A 26174-nucleotide genomic window follows, 5' to 3' on the forward strand; every position below is an offset into this window, starting at 1 on the left:
CCTAACATATCTTTTTAAATCCAATTTTTATTATTTTCTGCCATCATGTAAAAAGCACTCAAATAGGGAAAAATCACATATGACACTTATGGTCTCCTTAAAAACTCACTCAATTCATTTCTGCTGTGCATCTTGCTCTTTTCCTTTTCACCCATGCTTAAAACCTCAGTTGTAGTCCAGTTTCCTTCAGAGTGACTCAGTAGCAAAATAAGTTTGGCTGTAACCATAAACCATTTTCCAATCCATTTTAATTTTTCTTCTTTCTGCCAGAATCATTATCATCCTTGACTGCCTTCACTAGCTTCCTAACCCTTTTCACTTGCTCCACAATTGAGCTTTATCTCTGCTGTTAAATTAAACTTGCCAACTGATAAATCTCCTCAAACTCTTCATGATTTTCCCTGTTGATTCAAGCAAAGTAAATCCAAATGCCTTATCTCAGATAGCCAGTGTCCCTCAAGTCTGGCACTTGTATACTTTCTCATTCCTCCTCCCTTCCTATTTCTTAATCTTTTCCTGTATATATTTGGCTGCAGTCTATCTGGTCTCCTTGCTACTTTTTCTTACCCACACTCTCACCTAAACATGAATAAATTTTTTTTCTCCTTCTAGAATACCTTCTAGGTGAATGGTTAAGACACATGGAAATACAATCTGCCTTTTAGTAGCTGTATGAGTTTGGATATGTTTCTTAATATCTCTGAATTTCAGAAACTTTTGTTAGCCAAGGATGAATTCCCCGTATCATTAGAGTGTCAGTGTAGTAAACAAGTAATGCTCTTAACCTAAGGCCTCAGACAGAGGTGTTCTTCATATTAAATCTTGGCCAGCTGGTATTTTTCTTTCTTCAGAAAAGCATCCTCAAATCCACCACTCCTTCCATCCAGACAACTCTATCCCAGGGATAGAACTAGGTTCCCATCTTCTGATGTTCTCTTGAAAATTTATACCTCAATATGGGGATTTCTTTTGCAGATTGAGACTTTCATTATACTAATTGTACTATTCTATCTGGATCCCAGAAAATAGTTTCTGTCTGTGATATTCTCGGGGGTGTGAAGAGGCATTTAAATATTTATGCTAAAGATTTGTAATAAGCAATAAAGGAGAGTGATTAGGAAAAATCATTTAGTATGTTTTAAATGTGCTCTGCAGAACTCAGGTCAAGCCATGTACAGAGCAATGAAGTACACTTAGAATTAAAAAAAATGATCTCACATGAAGTGTGAACTTTGTACTGTACTTACTTATTCTACATACTTTTACCATGGATAAAGTGATTCTACTGAAACATACTGGTTACCTGATTCTGAGTTTACTATATTTCTCTACTGGTTATTTTATCTAGAGGTATGAGCCTTCAGAACAATCATACAGTAAAAAAAAACACATAAAAATATTACTTTGCCTTCTTTACCTCTGTACTCTAAGGTAATTTTGTGGTTTGATAAAATGAAGAATTGGAAGCAACAAGGAAAATGGAAAATAAACTCTCACATTTAAGATCAGGTCATGGAATAGAGCATCCCATTTTAAGTATATAACTTAACTGTGTTCTGGAATCATAAAGCCAGAGAGCATCATTTAATTGTTATTGGGTTTGAAGATATTTTAGGATAATATTCTCTGGTATGCAAGAATAGCATAATACAATATAGATAATTTTCTCACCTACCTATTTTTTCTTTCCCTGAGTAAAATCAATGAATCCTTTTGCCTAAACTCCTCCAATAATCATAAGACTTTTCCCATTAACCTTATTTCCCCAAATTTACTTTTGTTGACACTATTAACTCAAAAAACTGTATGGTTTCAGCCAGGGCTGAATGACAACTCGGCTGTTGCAGACAGCGTCCTTTCCCACGCAGCTGTCCAGTTCTTACTGTGCAGATGGTGGATTTCTTTTTCTTTTTACCAGCAATTCCTTTTTTCTTCATACAGGACTGTGATCCTTTGTGATTGTGTATGACTCAGTCAGCAATAGGGACACTCACAGGATTGAGTAGTTTTCAAATGTGCCCGAGTAAGAGGGAACAAGGGATTTAGAACTGAGGAATTGTTCTGAAGACTGTCTGCATACTAAACAGGGACTATGACTTCCTTCCCATGAAAAGTAGATATTCATGGTTTTATAAAAAGCATCTTTGTCCTCTAAAAAGAATTTTGATTCTTGTTCCATTCTGTGTGGTCAGAATAACAGTAGAGCAGTCAAACCCAGAGAAGGTAGAAAGGAAAAGCAGTGCAAAAGAGAAAACCCAGACCATAAAACTAACTTGGAGTCAAGACGGTTCTTTTCTTGTCATGTGTAAAGGCCTAAATAATTACCTCTATTTTAAATTTCTGAAAGTATACATGAATATTTATTCATCATTATTTCTAGCACTCTCCTGTATGATTATATATATGAAAATATACAAATACTTTTATCATATGTATTATGTTAAAATATTATATAAAATTATTGTGCAAATAATCATATATTTTATCTAAGAAACAGATGTAGTTGAACCCATTGCCTATTGAATATGCTATGCCAATTATTTATATAATGCATAGAGAATATCAGAAGTTAAATATCTGTTTATGTTGGACATATTGAAAACTAATATAGTTTTCTACAAAATTTGCTCTAAGTTATCTGTACAGTAATAGCACATCTATAATTGTTCAAAAATTGGCCAGTTATCATCACTAAAGTTCTTGACAAGTTATTAAGTAGATGAAATGATGCTATCTAGACCATGATGCTAGTCATAATAAAATTTTATTTTATTCTACCTTTTTTACACATAGACCTGCTTTGACTGTTGCATAATTTGTTTATGTAAAAGAATTCCAGGTAAGCTAAATAGCTTATTATGGAATACTATTTTTGTTTCAAGATGAATTATAAATTTAGACTGGGTAGGAATTTACTAACCATATGTGGTAGATTTTCTAATCCATTAAATTAGAGTTTTTCCAAAATTAAACACAGATGATCATATGGTGAATGAATCAAAGTCAGAACTGATGGTCTAATCATAATATAGTGCTGATTATATGCTGATCTTTGAAATAATTGAAATATCACATTTCTTAATCTAAGAACCAGATATTTAATTATAAGATTTTGAATGTGACCTCAGCAAACATTGCCAGTATTCAATTTTTTATATTTTTAGGCTTGTTCAGGCTTATTTCTGTCTCTTGCATGTATCCTTATTGATGAACAAGTTACCCCATTTTGTCCAGTAGGTACCTCTTCAAGTTGACATCCAAGTCTTTGGGACATAATCCCAATAGTTTTGAAAGCTTTGTTGCTTTCCAGAATGAAGAATATTCTAAACGTGTCTTGTACATTTATGGCTCCAGACCTGAGATCAGCCTTTCTTTAAGAACATTGATTTGCTTAAATAGGAAATGTTATTTGGAGACTACAATTGGGAGATAAGGATGCTTATTGTATCTTCAATTAATTTCAATTTACAATTCATGTATTTCACTTGAGAAAGAGCATTATTTTTGTTAGAAATCATTTGAGTTTTTTCTCTCTGAGCTTTTACTTTATTCATTTAAAAAGTTAAATTCTTATTGATTTATTTAAATCAATTACAAAATAAGACAAAGAGAAAAACTTTATTTCTTTCTTTGTGATTTTTTAATGAGTGAAAAAAATGTGTATTTTTTTGGATATAGGATATTTTTTCTTCAGATTTTTAAGTCGTTGGATTTATCAATATTTCTTTCATGTCTTCAGGATTTTGTGTCTTTTTTCAAATGAATATTTCACACCCAATGTTCTATACAAATTATGAAAGTATTTTTCTATTTTATAATTCTATTTCTTATGTTTAAATTGTTGATTAACCTGGAATTTGACCACAGGGCTGTACAACATGAGGGAGTAATCAGACTTTATTTTTTTCCAGATGGCAATCCAGTTGTCCAAACACCATTTATTGAATAATCCATCATTTATTTATAGTGCTTTGAAACACTACCTGTATTATCATGCATTCTTATACCATATTGGCCTCTTATAGAACAAGCTTTTTAAATTATCAATAAAACAACAACAAAAACAATGTTGAGGAGAGAACATCATTAGGTACCATTGAGTTTTACAGAAAATGTCTGGTTACAAACCCTTGTATTTGTGATAAATCAATATTTTTGTATATATGGTTATATTATGTATCAAAATATTCTAATTTTTGAAATTTCTCAATAGACTTTTTCTTGGGTTGCTTTTTCTGATTCTCACAACAGTCAGAGGAGGTAACAGCACAAAAATACCCTTTCTTTTTTTAATAAGAAGGATGAAACAGAGGTTAAAAGATGTTATGGAATGTAAGTAAGATCAAACCAGACATTTCTTATCATTTTGGACATCTTAAGTTAATTTTCTGTAAAAGTATTGATTCTTATTTCTGTTTCCAATCTCATTCCTCTTCCTTTTCCTCATTCTCCTTCTCTTCTTACTAGTTTATGAGAAAATGGAATCACACACTATTTTTATTTTCTTATCATGGCCAGCCATCATAATTCATTTGTATTGTGTGTATCATGCGTATGTACATACCCACCCCCCAACACACACAAGAACTACCATAAGACATAATGGCTAACTTTTGAATAATAAGATGTATCACAGGGAATCAATCTAGAAGTTCCATACTGATATTTTGTCTTGATGTTATGACTCCTATATGTAATAATAAATCATACAGTATCAATATATCAGCACATAATTTAACATCATTCTAGTGCATCTGAAGAAATTCATCAGCAAAAACCTACTTTTAAAGTTATATCTTATACTTAAAGGTTATGTATTTACTTTATAAAGGACATAATACAATATATACATATACAAAGGAAGAAGACAGAAATATAATAGACACAAAATGTAATATATACACTTATGGAAGAGGAAGAAAAACATCTACTTAACAATTTTGAATGGTTAACAAACAAGTTAAAATGTACATGAGTATAGGTCATTTACTAGTATGGCATAATATTGTAGGTAGAATTTAGGTAAGGATTAAAAGCAATATGTATGAACAGATAATTAAATGGTATATTAACCATGGGTTCTGATACCACAAAAGTCTAATTACATAAGTACTATTTCTAACCAACTATGAATGAATATGTTACTTTAATTTAGAGTATCTGATAGCTTATAATGTTTGGCACAATTAGTGGCCAGGGATTTCAAAGATCTTTTAGATGATATGTACCCAGAGATAAGTTGAGATATTCTTATACAAAATCATCATTACTGTTTTGGCTAAGGGTCACAGAGATGAACAATGGTGTCCAATCCCAGAGGCCTGCACTGAAGTTGCCAGGGAGGGCTATGAGAGATCATAGAAGTTTTTCAAGGTCTGACATTTGTTTTGTTAAATGGACACAATATGTGATAAAAGGCCCTTGTTTTGGGGGGAAAAAGAAAACTTCTTGAAAGAGTGTACTATTAGGATTATCTTTGTAATAAGTAGATGTGGTCTATTCTTAGTGCATGCAATTCCATCAAAATGTGTAACAAAAATGGTAATTGGCATCAGGAAGGATAAAAGTAATTTTGATTTACTGTGCAGAGAAAACCAATTTTTATTTTTAATGATAAGAAGTCTGTGATATTATTCAAAATAAAACTAGGTACAATGCTATTCAGTTTTGCTGTGTTTATGTTATTAGTAAGTTAAACATTGTTTTCAGATTTCATACCAAATATTATTGCATTTAAACTTTATATTTTAATGTCGCATTTGAAAATCATTTATACAGCATAGCTAGAATAGCCCCACAGAACAAAATAACTTGATTCTACATAATATGCCAATAGTATCTAAATGTTCTTCTTGTAAGAGATATAGTTTTGATCCAAATAATTATTTTCTGGGGAGCTAATTGTAGTTTTTGTAAAGTATTAGCTATGTATCATAACTAGAGAATTGCTGCTTCTGGGTTATTTTAAAGATCGTTTGAATGAAAGTTTCTCAAATGTATTGTTAGAAATTTAAATTCTCTATATAGCTACATAAAAACATATAACACATTTTACAATAAATTTCTTAATAGATAATTATTATAAAGAAAAATAGTAAGTAGAGAAATAGAAAACTCATGGAATATTCAACTAAACTTTAAATTTCATCCAAAATGTGAAGCTAGACTAGGACTATATATACTTTTATATTTAAATCATCTATAGGATACTATATTTACTGCAATCATTATGTTACTATATTTTATTAGTGAAACATTTAACCATTTTTTATAGCTAGATTTGCTAAACACTACAGATTTATAAAGTCAAGTATTTGGAGCTATATTCTCAAAATCCATATTTGTTTTCTGTTGAATCCTTTTACATTTTTCATTGTTTCTAGATTTTGAAATTATTGTTTTTGTTTTGTGTTCTCATAATTAATGATTTGACATCCAAAATCTCTAAAAGTCTTATTTAAACCTTCACCTTAAAAATTTAGAAAACAAAAGCACTTACAATTCAAAAAGAATTTAGAGATTTTTTTATAGAATAGATATTTTTATGAGCATTCAGAGTACCAAGGCTTCTCTAATTATTAATTTAAAAGAGAATTTGTTACCAATTGGGAAGCAATATTAAGGCTTTACTACTTTGGCTTTATTGTAGAAATCTTAGGAGCTTGTCAGAAGTGGAGATGAAAATTTGGGGTCAGTAAATCTGAGATGGGGGCAAGAGTCAATGCTGTAACCAGCTGTGGCCCAGGTGTGGTTCCTATAGTTGGTTCACTGGCTACATGCGGAGAATATAAACCTAGATGAGACACTCAATTCCCTTTGTGACTGTATGAGTTTTAAGCAACATTGCAAAATACAGATGACTTTTAATTCTCTGGACCTTTATTCTCCAATAATGATAATCATTGGATTTTTAATTGTTGACTTGGAACAAAGCACTTTATACACATATCGCCTCAATCAGTTCTCACAACAAACTCATGAGGTCAGTATTGATTAGTGTGGTGCCTTTCCACAGAGGCATGTCATTGTGCAATTAAGAATTTGTACCACGTTGTGCTTAAATATCCACTTTTTTTAAGTTTACAAGTTATTTTTATTTTTTTATATGTGTTCTATCATAAATAGTATAAATCAGCTACTTTTCTAATGCAGACTTTTTCATAAGTGGTAAAAAGAATTGACATTTAAAATTAATTGTTTAAAAATTCAATACACGTACAATGCAAAAATCCAAGTGATTTGAAAGATACAAAATTAATAGCAAAATTTTTACAAACCACTCTTCTGAATTCTAGCCCCAAACTCTGTCCAAAGATATTATTGCTATCTTGGGTGACCTTTGAAGAAATAAAATAAAAGACATGCATTCCATTTTATTACTTACCATAACTTATTTAACTATTCTGATTGGTGGTCATTTTTGTTGGATGTCTTTTTATCTATCATAAACAATGTAACAGCAAAAGGGTTGCACATTTTTCTTGGTGTAGAAAACGTTTTAGGCAGGAGAATTTATTGGTCAAATAGGTTCTCCTTTAAATTGATACCACAAATTAATGTTCAAAATCATTATGTTAACTAATGCTCAGAATAAGTGTATATGATTAACTGGCTTCCTGCAACTATGTATATTTTTATATATGGTTTTCATTTCCATTTTTCTTACCAGAGAAACTGTTATACATTCTTTTATTTAGGTGACAATGCTTTTAAGACCTTTTACATTTATTGATTAGTTGCTTTCCATAAGTTGATACCGTTTCACATTTCCTTTAACAATTTATGAAAACTTTTTTTCAGCATTTTTTCACTCACAGACATTATTATAAACACATTTCTATTTTTTTTCTATTTTATTGGTCAATAATCAATATCTTATTTGGTTTATTATTAATAATTATGTTAATAATAATGACTAGTTCTAAACCATATTACATCTATGACCTTCATGCTCTATGTATCTGTTGCTGTGTAACAAATCACTCATATGCATTTGTGTAAAACTGTTCATGAATTCTGTGGGTCAGGGTTTCAGACAAGATCCATAGGAGTGGCTTATTTCTGATCAGTAATGTCTAGGGTCTCAGCTTGAGTATCCAATTGGCTATAGATTGAACTCACTTGGAGACTTAATTCACATGTCTGGCACGTGTCTTGTCATGAATCCGGGCTGTATACCTAGGAAGCTCAGAGAACCTGTAAATGGCCTCTCCTGGCGGTTTCAGCTTCTCACCACATATTGGCCAGGTTATAAGAATTCTCCACAGAAATGCCTCCTACTTGGAGAATGAATAGGCACTTTCCTACACATGAGCACTGATGGAAAATACAATCAGGCACACTGTTTTCCACATGTTGTTGACCCTGAACACACTCTCCCACCTTTTCCAGTTACACATTCATTATTGTAAATAACTTCTCAATACCAAATGCCAAAACCATCATTTGTAAATTGCCCATCAATACTGCATGATTTGTTACAACTTTTCCTGTAACAAAGATGATAACCCTTAGTCATATTACCTATGATTTTTTTCTTTTAATCTTTACCTTTAAAGAATATTTTCAACTCAAATTATGCTGCATACATTTCTTCCAAAATCAAAATAGTTAACTTTTCCAGAAGCTATAATTCCTACATAAGTTCTTTTAATTTGAAGAGAGACGTTCTTTTTTAAGACCTTATTTTACTTCTAACATTGAACTATTTGCCCAATACATACCAATTCTTAAAATATGATTAACTATTGAAATATAATTAATACATTGATTTTATGTAAAAAAATCATACCCTTCTATATTACCTACTAGTAATAGTCACCTCTTCATTTTGGCTTTTCTATTATTTGTCAATTAGAGAGGCTATTTTGCTGAATTTTTATAAGTCTTAAAAGGAATAGTGCACATTATGCTTCTTAAATTTAACATTGAGTGTTTTGAACAGAAGAGACTTCTTCAGGTTTTGTTATATTGCTCATGAAAATAATCGCAACATAGTGGAACAATGCTACAAGCAATGGGTAGTATAATTTATGGTAGAAGTTTGGATTGAAAAAATCCTGAAAATGTCAGGGAAGTCACTTTTAGAGAACATGTTCTTAGGGATAAACAGGAAAAAGGAATAGTGAATCCTGCCCCAACCCCAAAAGGAAAGTGTAATGCAAGAGCTATGGGTCCTAACATGCAGAGAATTTTTAAAGAAAGTCAGTGAGGTCGTGCTGCAGTGTTGATTGGGTGTTAGTAGTCACAGGGGATAAAGCCTGAATTCAAACCACCAGGGGCCTGAACTGCCATTCTAGAAGTCGGCCTGCATTTGATAAAAGAAACACCACATACTTTTGAAAAATCGGCAGTATTGTGTTTGAGAACACGATGAGGAAGACGGCAAGGATGATGTTATGTAGATTTTAGGGAAACACACTAAAGTTTGAAGGAGACACTGACATACGTGTCCATATGGCACAGCTATCAGATATAGCCCTGTCCCTTTAAATGATAAGTGGAGTATGTAGAACTGGGCAAAGGAATACTGAAGTTAGCAGACAGTGTATGAGATTTGCAAAGCCTCACCCTGTCTCTGACTCCTCACCTATAAAAAAAAAAAAGTATATGTGAACAATGTTATGCACTATCTTACTTTACACATTTATTTTGAGGATGAAACAAGATAGTGCATGTAGATGTACTTTCTAAATTTTAGGCATTATATGAATGTTTTTTAGAGAAAATATAAAAAGAAAGCAATTAAAATGTAAAACTATTAAAGTCACAATATTTACATGCAATTTCACTCCCTTTTTTGTATTTTTTTTACTGATTATTTATGTATTTTGGGGGAAAGACTTCAAATATTCTTTAGTAAATATTTTTACTGCTTGGCAGAAGAAAATAAAAACAAATAGGAGAGTGACTCACACTCAAAATTAATTTGTGATACACATTACTAATTAGCCATTATGTAAAAGATTAGAGTGCATGGTAGGTTATTTATTCTAGATATTCATGACAGAAAACTGTATCTTTGCTTGCTTGTCATGGTGACAGATATGTGTATAATGAATCTTTTATATTTTGCTACTTTTAATTTAACCACTAGAAATAGCTAATAAAATAGTTATTGATTTTTTTCTGAATTATGATATTTTAGTATTCTTCTGACAACTTTCAGAATATCCCAGTTGCACTGAAGAAAGTGTAATAGTATTAATTCATGAAGCTAATTTATTAATAGTGTAATTTTATTTTATCAGCATCACATTTACCACCTGATGTACAATGACTCTGACCTATTGAAAATAGCTTTCAATAGGCTTGCTGGGTTCTAAGAGCCCCCTCAAGGCTGAAAAAGTATAAAATCCAAGAAAAGATATTATCATTTATACATTAGAGACAGTTTTTCTGTTGCACACGTGTATCCATCCATCTACATTAATAAACTATATGTTCTGCTTATTTTCAAACACAGGAGGACCCATTGAAAAATTTCTCTTTATCACAGTAAAACAAAAAGTGCAGCCCACATGTAAATATTAGCAATGCCTTGTAAATTTAAACCACCCTACTCAGGCAGAAATTCCAGCTGTTAAAACATAGATAATGGAAATACAATGTAAGTAGTGACCAACATTCTCAATAGGGTTGAACTCCAACATTACACATTGCTTGAACCATAAACACGATTTCTTTGGGGTCATTGACAATGTCATAGTGCCTCAAGTTTTCTGGTTGGTATGGTGGCTGAATTTCACTTCATGAAAGAAAATTACATTACTCGCCTTTTAGTGTTTTATTGGATTTTATACTGTGTTAAATACACATTTAAGACCATAAAGTGAGGAACTATATTCTTGAATATATAGTTAATTTTGAAGTTGCTTTATCTATGCAAAGCAAAGTAACAAAAAAATTGGAAACTGATTTATTTCTTTCATGATATTAGGACTTCCTAGTCTATGGCAATTTACTCCTTTTTTTCTTCTTTAAATGAATTTATGCAACTCAGTTACAGAAAGTTGCAAAAAAGTATTAAATTGACTCTTGTACAGTAAGAAGAAAGCTTCTGCTCCAAAATTGTAACTGTAAATATCAATGAAATTGTTAAACTCCAATGTTCAGTAAGTTATTTGATAAAATTGAAGAACCTAGTCTTGAAATTTCATGAAAAATGCCACATTTTCAAGAGAATACCTTTAACTCATCATAAAAAAAAAGTTATGTGGAAAGCAGAACCTTTCATTAACAAATAATTGTTCACCATGTTATATACATCTGCATTACCTTCAAATTACATGCAGTCACTAACAACGTCTTTGAGGTCAAAAAATCTTTACAATTTTGCAATCTTTTATTTTTTAATAGACTCTATGAGTTATTAATTATTTTATATTTATCAGAAATATAATATTAATTTGGAAGAATCCATCATAAATTGTAAAAATATGTTGCCTCTATTCATAAGCTGGGGAAATTATAAACATATCTATTCTTCCTTTCATTATTTTAGCAATCTAATCAATTTTATGAAAGCCAACGGCTATCAAAATAGAGAAAAAAATAGACATAATTTTTCTATATCAACAGCCTCAAGAAAGCATTCACAATAGAGATAATAATTGGTACAGATGGTCTAGTTTTACATCACCATAGCTATCCAGAGCTGTTTTCTGAGTTGTCACAGATCCATAATAAACAAGGGTCAAGTGAGAAAGGAGATAAGAAGACAATCTGTTTCTGGAAAGGTGGCATATATACAAGCAACATAACTCTATGCCAGGTATTTTATTTGAAAACTGTCAGGAAAGATTAGGGAAAGAAGACAGACAAATATAATATAGGAGGTAAGTGGTATGAGAAAAATTCACAGTATGCTATACATAGACACAAAAAGGAAAGGTAGTGGATACTATGATAGACAAAGGGATTAAATCAGGATTTATGGCTGTAATAAGGTAGGTTTGAATGTTTTTAGATTACATGGACATTACTATCCTAAACATATTTATGATCCCTAAAAAGAAAGATTCAGAAACCTGCAGGTACTCTAGTATGACTGGTACAGACTTTAAGAACAAAATTTTGCAGAAAAACAAGTATCCTAGTATAAATCCCTTATATAAAACCCAGCAACCTTCAGACTCTATTCTGTAGGCTTTGGGAAGCCAGTGAAAGAGTTCAGGTGGAAAATGATAAAAGAAAATTCACATAGCAGAAAGAACTTGGCAGGAGAGCAGGGAATCAATCGCTGGGACTTGGGAGACTGCTCAGGAGGCTGGTGTTAAAATCAAGGTGTTGAATGGTCAAAGAATGAAGTAAATAAGTGTCAGTGAGTCGACAACAGTGTCAAATATTGCAGAAAGGATGAGTGAATATAGGAGATAAGGGTATACTTGGGTAATTTTATTAGAATAGCAGAGTAATAGCACTTAGGAATTGGTTTTGTTGTTGTTCCCAGCAGCTCAGGTGCTAACATACAGAAAACATTGATTATTTATTTATTTATTTATTTATTTATTTATTTATTTATTTATTTTAGTAAGTAAATAAATGGTAGGGACATATTTTCTGAATTAAACATAAAGTGTAAGATTATCTGCTGAGTATGATCAGAGAGGTTTCAGGTTAGAATGCTTTAAGTAAGTAGCTACTCAAAGGAGTTATAAAAAGACATAATTAGGAAAACATAAATTGCCTGGCCATTTTGAGAGTTAGCTAAAATCACTCACTGACTGTTTTTGTCAGCTTTTTCAATGCAGTGACCAAAAGACCTGACAAGAACTATTTTAGAGTAGGAAAATTTTATTTGTGGTTAATGGCTTCAGAGGTCTCAGTTCACAGATGGCCAACTTCACTGTTCTTCATCCAAGAAGAAGTAGAACATCAGGAAGGAATGGTGTGGTGGAGGAAAGTGACTAGGGACATGGCACCAGGAAGCAAAGAGGGCTCTACTCAACAAGGACAAATATAAGCCCCAAAGGCATGTAATCAGTGACCTACCTCCTCCAGCTACACCCTACCTGCCTACAGTTATTACTCAGTTAATCCATTCAAGTGGATTAATGCACAGATGAGACTAAAACTTTCATAACCCAATTATTTCACCTCTGATTATGCCTGTATTATCTCATACATGAGCTTTACCTAGTAGTAACACTGATTGTCAGAGATCATCATATATGTGTGTGTATGTGTGTGTGTGCATCCATATATATATATATATGCATATATGTATATATACATATGTATATTTTTTCATTCACTCAGGTTTTTTTTCTTTTGTATTGAAGTTTGAACCTATGGGTGCTTTACCTTTGAGTTACATCCCTAGTGTCATTTTTATTTTTTTTTTTAATTTTTTTGTGGTGCTGAGGATCAAACTCCAGGACTCAGGCATGCAAGGCAAGTGCTCTACTACTAAGTTACATCCCCAGTCCCTTTTATTTATTTTTTTTAACTTGAGGCAGAGTCTTGCTAAGTTACTGAGGGTCTCACTAAGTTGCTGAGATTGGCCTTGAATTTGGGATTCTCCTGACTCAGCCTCTTGAGTCTCTGTGATTACAGGCATGCACCACCACACCCTGTTGTGGGCCAGCCATGGAATGTGTGTATGAACTATGAGCACGAGTATGTGAAGGGACTGGACTGAGGTTGCCACTCTGTTTGGGCTGGTGACTAAGTGTTCAGTCATTCTGCCTATGATCCCCACACAGCACACGAGATGGGCGTGGCCTTCCAAGATGTCAGTCAGTCTGCTGAATGCAAGACATCATGAAGCTAAACTCAACCCCCTGAAACTTGACCCCTTGCTTCATTTGGATGGAACTTTCTTGAGTGTCTTCCCCTCATTAAAAAAGGATTCAGAACATGCTCCTCCCTCTTTTGTCTGCCTCCCTTGTCTCCCATGTGGGAGCTGGAGCAGAGGATCCATTGCTGAAGAACCCCAAGAAAAAAGTATTTTCTCTGTGTCAGAGTGATTATTTTGTGCAACCCAATTCACCTCCAGTGACCCTGACTGATTTAGTTGAATGTTGAGGCAACGCCTGGCTCCTTTCCTTTTTAAAGGTATTCTTAAACCTTACATACATAAAAATATAAAAGTGATACATATTTATGGGATATCATGATGTTTTGGTACATCTATATATTATATAATATTCAATTTGTCATGTGATGAACGTTAAAAATTATTTCTAGCTTTTTTTGAAATATATTATACGTTGTTGTTATCTATAGTCACCTTACTAGACAATAGCACACCAGAATTTACTACTCCTATCTAAGTGTACTTAGTACTCATTGATCAATCGTCTACTCTCCTGAGCCTCTAAAAACTGCTGTTCTTGAATGGATTCCTCTAGCACTAATCATCAAGCTAGGTATAAGAATTAGGTATTTGGACGTATAGATGAGAGAATACTAGACAAAGGAGATAAGGGATGACTGAGGCAAAGAAGGAGAGCAAATGTTTCATTTGTTCATTTTTTTAAATGAGAGGGCCCTAACTCTGGAGCCTGTATGAGGTCAAAGAGTATTTTTGTGTTCTGAATAATCATGTAGAGAAGCTGGGAGGGTGAAAGGCTGTGGTAAGTACACAGAACATTCCAGCAGTTGCCCTGGATGACAAGGCCCCTGATGTGGTGCTGGCAGTGAGGCTGAATCATAGTGGCCCTAAAGATCATGCCACTGAGGAGACAGGAACCCTCAGGTTAGATCATGGAAAGAGAACATAAACATGGAAATCTTCTGGCATAAACGTGAATTTGGGATATGCAAGAGCTCAGTGCAGTAGCAATTGTGAAGATTCTGTTAGTCAGCTTTTCGTCACTGTGTGACCAAAATAACTGACAAGAGCAACTTAGAAGAGGACAAGTTTATTTAATGTTCACAGCTTCAGAAGTCTCAGTTCATGGTTGGCTGACTCCATGGCCCTGGACCTGAGATGAGGCAGAACATCATGGCAGAAGGATGGGGCAGCGAAAAGCTGCTTTGTTCACAGCAGCTGAGAAACAAAGAGAGAATGAGAGAGGAGCCAGGGACAAGATATAATTCAGGGGTACACCCCCATGACCTACTTCTTCCAGCAGCACTCCATTTTCCTACAGTTACCACTAAGTAGTCCATTCAAATTATTAATCCATCAAATGGATTAATCCACTGATGAGGTTACAACACCCTGATTTAGCATGCCTAAATGCCCCACCTCTGAACCATGCTGTATTGGGGACCATGCTTTGAAAACACAAGCATGAATTTAATTTGGTGAAATTAAAGGTCCAAACCATAATATTTCACCCCTGGCCCCCAAAAGCTCATGCCCATCTCACAATGCAAAGTTCACTCAGTCCATCTCCAAGAGTCCCCATAGTCTTTTTTTATTTATTTGTTCTAATGGGTTATACGTGATAGCAGAATGCTTTTCGATTCATTGTACATAAATGGAGCACAATTTTTCACTTCTCTGGTTGTACCCAAAGTAGGGTTACACCATTCCTACAATCATACATGTACCTAGGGTGATGATGTCTATTTTATTCCACCCTCTTTCCTATCCTCATGCCCCCTCCCCTTACCCCCTCTCCTTTGGTCCATCCAAAGTTCCTCCATAGTCTTAACAATTCTAGCAATGTTCAAAAGTCCAAGTCCAAAGTCTCCTCTGAGACTCAAGGTATACTCTTATTTCTGAGCCTCCTGTGAAATTCAAAATCAAGTTGCATCATGTCTGTGCACAGTTTTTGGGAATTATGACAAGATTCTTCAAGATTTCATTCATTATTCTGCTTATGATGGTAGTTATAATTTAATTATGGAAAATATTTTGGAAGCATGTTGCAAATTGACTCTGGTATTAGGGATTTGTTTGTCATGTGATAAGGATAATAGAGGAAATGGTGGGAAAGTTTGAGAGAAGCAATGCAATTGAGCCAAAAATGTGGCTTTGGTATTCCTATTATCTTCAATAGAGAGCCTTTTATGAACTTGTTCATGTCATGATTTAGTCAATGAAAATATTATATTTATTATCAACAAAGACTTATGGGTTCAAAATCGTTTTTTTCAATATATTCATAAACACACTTTCTATGTTTCTTCAGCCTTAACCACAGACAGATATTTTCTTACAATGTCATAAAGCATTAATTTAATAAGTGAAAGATAATTTTAGTTCCTACTTACCCCTATATTGACTTCTTGTAACTGCTCCAGACTGTCAATTAAATATGCTTTAAGCTTGTGATTGCACATAATGTGCTTAAATAAAATTTATTTTGAGGCCATTCTCACATTTTTCATATGCAACCAGATAGCTGTGATGAAGCTGTTAATTGTATCAACAAATAAGGCTGAGCTCAAAATAACTTTGAAAAAGTTACCTATGATCATAGCTATACATCAGATCTCATATCATTCAATTGGAAAACATCAACCCATTACTATCTTTTACTATCAAGTGTTACTTTAGTAAAATATCATAATATCTTGCTATAAAAACTAGTCAGCAGGTGCTGGTAGTAAATATTTTCTCTCATTCTGTAGGCTCTCCATTCATTTTCTTGATTGTTTCCTCAAAGGACTCAAAAAACTTAACAATAACAACAACAAAAACTCCAAGCCCAATCAATAAATTGACTAGGTAGGCACTTAGCAGCAGAAGAAGTGTGAATGGTCAAAAAAATATATGGAAAAAAGGTTTAACATCTCTAGCAATTAGAGAAATTCAAATCAAAACTACACTGAGATTCTATATCACTCCAGTCAGAATGGAAATTATCAAGAATACAAATAACAATAAATGTTGTTGAGAATGTGGGGGAAAACAGTACAATCATACATTGCTGGTGGGCCTGCAAATTGGTGAAACCACTCTGGAAAGCAGAATGGAGATTCCTTAGAAAACTTGGAATGAACCCACCATTTTAAACAGTTATCCCATTCTCTCCTCCATTTATACCCAAAGGACTTAAAATCAGCATACTACTGTGACACAGCCACTTCAATGTCCATAGCAGCTTAATTCACAACAGCAAAGCGATAGAACCAACAACCCAGGTGTCCTTCAACAGACTAATGGATAAAGAAAATGTGTGTGTGTGTGGTGTGTGTGTGTGTGTGTGTATGCAGAAGAATACCACTGAACCATAAAGAATGAAATTATGTATGTCATTTGCTGTTAAATGGATAGAACTGGAGAATATCATGCTAAGTGAAATAAGCCAGTCCCCCCCCCAAAAAAAACCAAAGACAGAATGCTTTCTCTGATACGTGGATGCTAACCCACAACAAGGAAAGGGAAGATTGGAAGTTCATTGGATTAGACAAAGGGCAATGAAGGGAAGGGAGTTGGGATGGGAATAGAAAAAACAGTAGAATGAATCAGACATATCTTTCCTATCCTTATATATGAATATATGACCAATGTAAGTCCATATCATATACAAGCACAATATGAGATCCTAAATGTAACAAGTTATACATTCTATGTATGTATAATATGTCAAAATACATTCTACTGTCATTTATATCTAGAAAGAACAAAGACAAAAAAACTAGTTAACATATTAGTGTTAAAACTATTTAATTTAGTAACCCAAAATAAAAAGGCAGAGATATATATAGTATAGAAATAAAAACATATTTTTAATGTTACTATTTTTAAAGGCCTACCATGATCCAAAAAAAGAATATTGACATCACTTATATTACACTCTTGTAGAAAGAAACAAAATGTTCTATTAAACAACATGTTCTATTATTAAAAAAGGTATATTATTTTTTCCTGTTTTATAGTACTTAAAACACATTTGAATAGTCCTCAAATTTAAGAAGCATCCCAACTGAAAATTTGACATTGTTTCCCATTTTTGCATTATATAACTCCCTGAAGTATCACTATCATGTATGAATGAAATGAATACACCCTCTAAGTATTTAGAAATTTATTCTATATGAGAATGATGATGCATATTTTTCTCAGTTTCAGTAACTTTTATTTTTTAAAGTTTATGTCTTAGTTTGTTACAATTATACATGATACTGGGTCTCATTTGGACATATTCATAAATGTATATAACACAATGTGTTGTATTTCCTCTTCCTTCACCACAGCCCCTGACCACCTTCCTCTGTTCTACTGGTCTTCCTTCTATTTTCTTATTGCTATTTTAATTGGTGCATTATAATTTTACATGTAAGTGGAATTCATTGTAATATATTTATACATGCACATATTTTAGACAATTTCCTCCTACAGTTCCTCCCCTTTCCCACTCCTCCTTATTTACTCTCAACTTCCTTCTTCTATTCTACTGTTCTCCCTTTTATTTTTATAGATTTTATAGATTCCCTTTTTATATTTCTTATTTCTCACCAGCTTCCACATATGAAAGAAAACATTTGACCCTTGACTTTCTGGGTCTGGTTTATTTTACCTAGCATGATGTCCTCCAGTTCTATCCGTTTACCAGTGAATGACATAAATTCTTTCTTCATGGCTGAGTAGAACTTCATTGTGTATATATATCATATTTTCTTTTTCTATTCATCTCTTGTCAGACACCTAGACTGGTTAAAAATGGTACACATTTAAAACAAGAATGTTCTAACAGTTCTTTTTTAAAAAAGCATTTGAGGGCTAAAAAATAAGAAGGTGTAAAACACATTATTTTAGTATTAAAATGATAGATATGTCTTTAAGGTATTCAAAAATATGGAGTTTTAATAAGACAAAAAGCAGACAGAATGTTTAACTTGTTTATTATTTTAAAATGAACATTGTTGATCTAGGCTAAGCCATTAATCAGAAAAATGTGCACCAGGCATTTGAAATCTGTGAAGAGGTGGAAGGTGCAGTGAAGTCCTTCTGAGTTTTGGCCTGAGGTAGAGTTCTTGAAGAGTACATCTGTATTCAGTATTCAGCGTTTATATATCTTCATTGTCAAATAGTAAGCAGTGAAACAATGCACTTGTTTTTTTTTCTTGAAAACTTTTTAATTAGTGCATTTTGAATATGCAGAATAATGTGTTTTACCATGTCTTATTTGGACATCCAAATAACATATCTTGATTATATCCACTCCATAGTTATACATCCCTCTACCACACCCCCCATTCTCCTTCCCATGATCCCTTTCCTTTTCTTTAATATTCTACCTCACTTTAGTGTTTAATCTGTCTGATTATATCCTTTAGGTAAAACCAACCTCATATTGATTAGAGATTAAAAGTTGAAAGCAGCTCAGTTCCTCTCTTCATGAGTTCTCTATGACCCGGCCATTTTATTGTATTTTAACACATATAAAATGTTTATCCTATCTACTCTTTTTTTTCCAAATATTTTATAAATTGGCACTAACTAAACAGTAAAGAAACTCTTGGTCACATCCTCCTTCATATTGCTACAGATCTTGGATCTTTAAATTTGCATAAGTGTCCTTTAGCTTAAGTGTTAGGTGGGAAACCTGCAATTCTCATTTGGACAAACTTTTTTTTGTCTTTGCAGACTGTCATCTGTGGAAAGTGAACACAAACATCTCTCAAATTGTTAACTGCCATTCTTGCTTTCTTCTAGTTTTTGAGAGGCATGAGAGAATTTGTATGGGTCTGCAATATCCATGTGGTTATGTATAAAATGTAATTTTTACCAAATAACTTGACATTACTGATCTCCTATTTGTTTTGTAAATATTCAAAGTTCAATGTTTTAGCTGAGTAATTAAATTCTTGTTGAAGCTCTCACATTCACAATGGCTTTCTGGTTTTCTCTTCAGGATCCTCTGTTTCACCTGGAACCACACAGATCTGAACGAGGAAGGGGCAGATGTCCTTTTGACCCCAGCTCTTCCTTTATCTCCACTTTAATTGGTAATTATATTTGTTGTAGACATCAGGTGGTGTAACAGAATGATTTCAAAACTTATTTTTCAACTTCAGTACATTTATTTGGTATTTATTTGTATACTTTGCCTTGTCATATCTATTTACTGGTGCTGGAAGCAATGATATTCAATTTCAAGCCATGCTAACTTGAATAATTTGATTCTAAAATAAGTGCAGATGCTGTGAAGTGTGTGCCCCATCTTGAAGAAAAAATTGTCATTGCGTACCTGATATAAGGCATTTGTGTGGTGTCATTTTACTATCAACAAAATGCAATTATGTGACTATTTTATAAACATTTAGCCAGAGAAACCAAACTGTTCCAATACTCTTGGGACTTTAGGGAATTTTAATATTCTCCTCTTTGGATTCCTTTTTCTGTATCCTTGGAATTCATCTGGAAGTCATCTTGATTAAGAACTACAAAGTTATTTATCTAAATTCTTGTTAATTTAGAATATAAATTACAGAGACTGACTAATTCAAACTATCATTAAATATACATGCTGGGATGATGAAGTAGATAACAATGTGTGTTTTATATTTAAATTTGATTCAATTTAATTAGATGAGGTACCCCAAACTTCTTAAACACAATAAAGCACTGTACTTTTCCTTTCTCTCATATTATTTGAGATTAAAAACAGCACTATTTATGAAATCCTCTAGCACTGTGATAGTAGAGACAGATGGGAGTTTCCATGTACAAAACTGGAGAAAGCAAATCCTGACACCTGGCATAGGTGCTAATAGAAATGATTCAGTTTTCTCAGTATTGAGAGATTCTGATATAATATAGTACAGATGTGAAAGGTTCTGTTGTTACATTTGCAATATTTACAGGATTTTTTTGTTTTTACTAATACTAGCTCATCTTTGCAGAAAATGAGAAAGTGTAAAATAATATAGAGACTTCAGTTCTAAATAAACTGATAACACTTAAAACTGGTCACTGAAGATTAATTTTAAAAAATGCTAAACTTGATTTAGAATTGATACAGATGCTAATGTGCATTTTTGCATGCTGAACATATTCCAGAGAGTTGATTGTGATGGGCTTTGCATTCCACTCCTTACACCCCTTCATCCCAATCTGGGTACTCAGGTACCAAAAAAAAAAAAAAAAAAAAAAAAAAAATCAAAGTTTTCAAAACACATTGATTAAAAAAAAAAAAACCTCTCATTTTAGCTCTGTTGATGGGAAAAGCTTGACTTAGTCTTCATAATTTGAAAGGGTTGTGAGAGAATTTCACATAGTGATTAATTTTTGAAGAAAGTGATGCTGTATTTTTAAAGAATTATTATATCTTAAAATATTTTGAGTTCTCCTATGAACCAGTTTATGCGTATTCATATGCATGTGAATGTGTGTGTGCATGTGTGTGTGTGTGTGTGTGTGTGTGTGTGTGGGAGAGAGAGAGAGAGAGAGAGAGAGAGAGAGAGAATAGAGTATGAAGATAAGAGACTTTAACTATGGAAACAGAGTTTTCTAAGTCAGTGTAGGCTTAGTAGGAATCAAAATCTTAAGAATGACACTTTTGCTGAATGCCAGATTCATAAATACTAGAAGTTCTAAAGAAATTGGCAGGATATGAATTAAAATGTATCCATTTGGTAGACCCATACAATCTTTTTTCTAAAGTTTTTAGTGATTTTTATATCTTCATACACACAAGATTTGGCTGTCTATAAAAAGTCTTTCCCATCCTTTACCATATTGTCTCTTATACAGAATAGGCTTTCATGTTCACTGAGGAACCTAAAAAAATACAAAAAATAAATTTGAAATATTTTTCATAATAATAAAAGGATATTGGAAGCTAAAAATTACACAGTAATTACAGCTTCTACAGTGAAATCCTAAGAATATCAAAGAGAAGACCAATCATTTTGAACATTTTATTTAAATGGAGAAAAATAATGACTATAGCGACCTTGCCACTCAACATTTTGTTTCTCTGGAGCTTGTTTATACATGAAGCCAGAAATTTAAAACTGAAATTTTTAAGAGGGAAATATTACTGGAGGGACATTTCCAAGTGAGTTTCATTGAACTTCCAAATCAAATTACACGTTGCTGAAATGTGAAGTGCTTGCCATCTGGGTGGCTGTTTCATTTATTCAGAAGAGAAATCAAATCAAAAGAGCCCTCCAAGCTAAACACGAAAGTTATAGAATAATCCCTCCAAAGAGAAGAAATAAAAATATAATTCTTCACATTTATCCACTCGCTTTCATCCCAAAGTACCTTGGAGAGATCATTCATTCACTGTGGAAATGCAGCAGCCACTGGAATAGAAACCTGATAACCTATGTGAGCCAGAAGCTCTTTAAAAGAGGGGAAGTAAAAATAATTCACCCAATTGAAAAAGCAGTAGGAATGTGGGCTGGAAAAAGGGAGCTACCTGAGTTGGAATTTGGCAAGCTCACTGCAGCTTACTCTGACAGGGAAAGAATGTATTAATGTGGTATTTTATGACCACACATGTTCTGTGCTGATGGGTTAAAACAAGACTCTAGCAAAATGATGGCCATCTTTAGACCATTACTTGGTGTTTCTTCGTTAAACGTATAACCCACAATGTTTAATGCATATTCTAATGAAGACAAATTTTATGAGAGCACACTCAAGTTAGCAACAATATTTGTCAAACTATAGGACCTCAAAGGAAAAAAAAAGTTGCTTGTAAAGCAGAGAATAGACTATATAATTTCTTAACTTTAGATACAGTTTTCGTTTCAGTTAATTTAAATTATGTTGACCTAAGATTGCCTGGAGTAAAAGATTACTAAAAAACCGAAAAAATATTGCAGATGATTTGGTGGGTGAGAAACAAGTTAATAAGCATATTTTTATTAAATTTATATTCTAATTTAGAAATGCAATGTTAAGAACATATGATTCTATATGAAAGAAGATTTAAGGACAAATCAAGCTCCTTACTGAGCTATGTTCTATATGATATAACCAATCATTATGAAATCATATATTAATTAAGCTTGCTTGTCAAATGCCACTTTGTAGTAACATAGTTTATCTTGGTGGCATGCATGCATATTCAACCCTAGGTGCAATATTTCTATGTTTTTAGCCAAATTCTTCCCCACTGTGCTTACTAACTTTGTATTTAAAGCAGCTTTAAGCAATTATCTAAGTTATACAAAGTATTGCAGCCTAGTTTTAACAATGTTTGTTGGAGCAATGAATTTTTCACTAAAATAAACTGCTACATTATTTATCTATGAACCTAAAATCATCCAAAGGTATGTATTTATTTTGATAAGAAAAATGATAAGTAAATTATTAGTAGTAAAATAATAAGTAAATCATTTCCTAGATTTGGGCCACATTAAAATTCCAGAAATATTTTCTTTATGTCGTATAACATTTTGGTCAGTCAGCAAATATTTTAGCTGACTCCTTTCATCAGGTATCTTTGATGCGATATTACAATATTCTCATTAAGTTGATAATACTTTCAATAACTTTAGGTTCCCTTATTAAACTTTCTCCTCTCAATCCTATCACAATTTTTTTTAAAATTTTCATTTTATCTGTCAGTTGTATTACCAGTTTCAGTTTAAATTTAATTCCTTCATTTAATTCCAGTTATTAGGATCCAAGTTATGATAAGATGTATGGTGCTAATATTTAAACGAAAGCCACCATGATTTTTCATGTAAGTTTTAATTATTTGCTTTGAAAATGTTAACTGTTAGTGGGACATTTTTAAGGATTCTTTTTAATTTAAACAGTTTCTGAATTTTATTTCAATAAATAACTAACATAAAGATACTTTAGAGTCTGTTTTCCCCCCTACATATCTTTTTTTCTTATGATACTTTTTCAACAAATAAAACTACAAACTTTACAACTACTGAAAATTTCTTTTTGAACTTTTTAAAAATAATAACAGCACTGTGAATATGCATCTCATTACTGATCCTATGAATTAAAAATTTATATTAATCGAATAAGAAGTTAGAATACATAGAGGGCAAAATGTGATTATTATCACCTTTTTATAACATTAAAATATTTTAAAATAATCATTTTCTTTTAATTAACTACATTTACATTCAGGACAGAGTTATGAATGAATAGTTCTTGAACAAAGTGGGACTTAATAAATATTAGAGTATTAGGAAATTAAGTAAAAAAATGCAATGAGGAGACAATACATATCTTTATAATTATAACTTGTATAAACAATAAATGAATGTCCTGGTTTGTTTTTTAAATTCACCTCAAACGTACAGAAACTTAGACTTCAAGTAATTTCCTTATGTTAGAATATCTGAGATTTTTTTTTTTTATCTGAGGCTACTATTCTCTTACCTTTGGCAAAATGCCCACTATCCACATGTTTACTGTAGCTTCTGGCCATGACTGCTGCTCTCTGAGGAACTATTTGAATACTTTGCTTATGGTTTCTTCAAAAATGGAAAATAAAAAAAATGGAATTGGGGAGAAGCCCTACTCTTCATGTCTCCATTGATCTCCCTTAAGAATCTGGTTTGACCATGATAGTATCAATGTCACTGGTTTGCCACCAAGAAAACTCAGTGCAGACATCGGTACTAGCAAATGCAAATAAACACATTCAAAACACATTTTTTTCCCTTTATATCTCAGAATCACTTTTTTAACACTGACAGTTACTGTTTGTCATCTGCTACAACAAAAACAAAGACACAAAAATTCCAACAACTAAATACCTAAAGAAATCACATGTTCTTCTTGGTTTCTTTCAGTATCTCAAGCAGACAATCTGAACTGGGATATTGTAGTATGAGGATCAGTCTCCTCTATATTTACTTCTTAAGTGCATTTTATTTTTCTTTGAAATTAGCATGTCAAAGTCCTTTCTGCAAAATACTTCATGTAGAATAAAACAATTTTCTACAAAGTTTACACAGTTCAGTTTTAAAATTAGTCAGCTAAATCAGTCTTTAGCCATGTGCAAATGTGTTTCACATAATTTTGAATTGTAGAATGTGCATTTACAACATAAGCAGAATTGCTTGAGTGAAATGAGATAAGAAGGTGGTAAACAGCTACTGTGAACATTTCATGCTACACATTTAAATCCTGCTCCATCCCAACATGGTGAATAAAAACTCAGATAATATATGGTCCATGAGTGAAACTCTTTAAGTTTCATGAAATATTAAGACAGTATAATATATTTAAATAAAACTTCAGTTAAAGTTCATATTGTAAATAGGAGTCATGTGGAAAATGATCTGCTTTTTATACTTTACCTTAGAATGATTTACAATGTCTAGTTTCTTATGAAAGCAATTTAGTGGATACAATCTTTTAATCATAACATAATGTCCATTTAGACTGAAACTGTTGGGAACAAATGATAGAACAAAACATTCTCTGGGTTCATGATGTAAAATATTAAATGACACAAGCCTTTAGGAATGAAAATTCAAAAACTCAGCCATTCTTTCTTTTGATGTTTCTGAAGTTCTTGAAGCCATTTTGAAAAGTCATAATCTTATACTGATTGTTGGCTTATTATATTTTATAGTCTTTTAACAGCTTAAAGGAACTTTATATATTTGATTATTAATTTACTAAGCCATTCTTTTATTCAGTGAATGTTCATTGAGCATCTTTTATATTCTAGATATTAGTGAAGCATGATGTTGAGCGTATGAGGATTCAATTGAAATACAGTACTATGACCAGTATGCTAAGAATAGGAATGGGGGCTAAGGTAGAACAAGGAACTCATAAACCAACAGAAATTTGGTCAAGGAGGCCTTTATGGAGTCAGTGAGCAACAGGCCATTTAAATGGAAATAAGGTGAGAAGGGAAGTGTAGAATTCTAGGCAAAAACAAAACAAAACAAAACAAAAAGGTAGTGTATATGTTGCTTGCTTGACAGGCTTAAGAAAATGCATGTAGGTTCTCCAGTTTTATAGATAAAGAGTATCTTGAAATACTGAATGGTTTTAACATGGTCAAATGGCAGATTTCAAGCTGGAGACTTAGTTTGCTAGATTTCCAGTGGAAATTTCTTTCTACTATTCTTTTATCAGGATATACACATGATTATTGAGCATGAAAATAAGTTAAATACCCTCTAAATGTATGTGCTGTTTTTAAAAATAATAATCATAATTGGCCACATAAAATTAACCTGAAACCATTACTGTCAGAAGCCAATTTGAATGCGCTAAGAATGAAACAATATATGGCATAAAAATCAATTTTTTTTCAATTTACAATATCAATATAGATCAGAAAACAAGTCGACTGGCTAAGATAATACATTTATTATATACC

General features: G+C 32.4%; 1 protein-coding gene across 1 annotated transcript in view; it reads left to right on the top strand.

The window, feature by feature from the left end:
- Sema3e (semaphorin 3E) overlaps positions 1-26174 on the top strand; it is a 236877-nt gene that overhangs the window by 164396 nt on the left and 46307 nt on the right. The window contains exon 5 of the mRNA XM_078040135.1: positions 19761-19854. Coding sequence (XP_077896261.1) covers positions 19761-19854 — 94 coding nt within the window. The remainder of the gene's footprint in view (positions 1-19760; positions 19855-26174) is intronic.

This window comes from Ictidomys tridecemlineatus, chromosome 2 (assembly GCF_052094955.1).
Source record: "Ictidomys tridecemlineatus isolate mIctTri1 chromosome 2, mIctTri1.hap1, whole genome shotgun sequence".
Lineage (NCBI taxonomy): Eukaryota > Metazoa > Chordata > Mammalia > Rodentia > Sciuridae > Ictidomys > Ictidomys tridecemlineatus.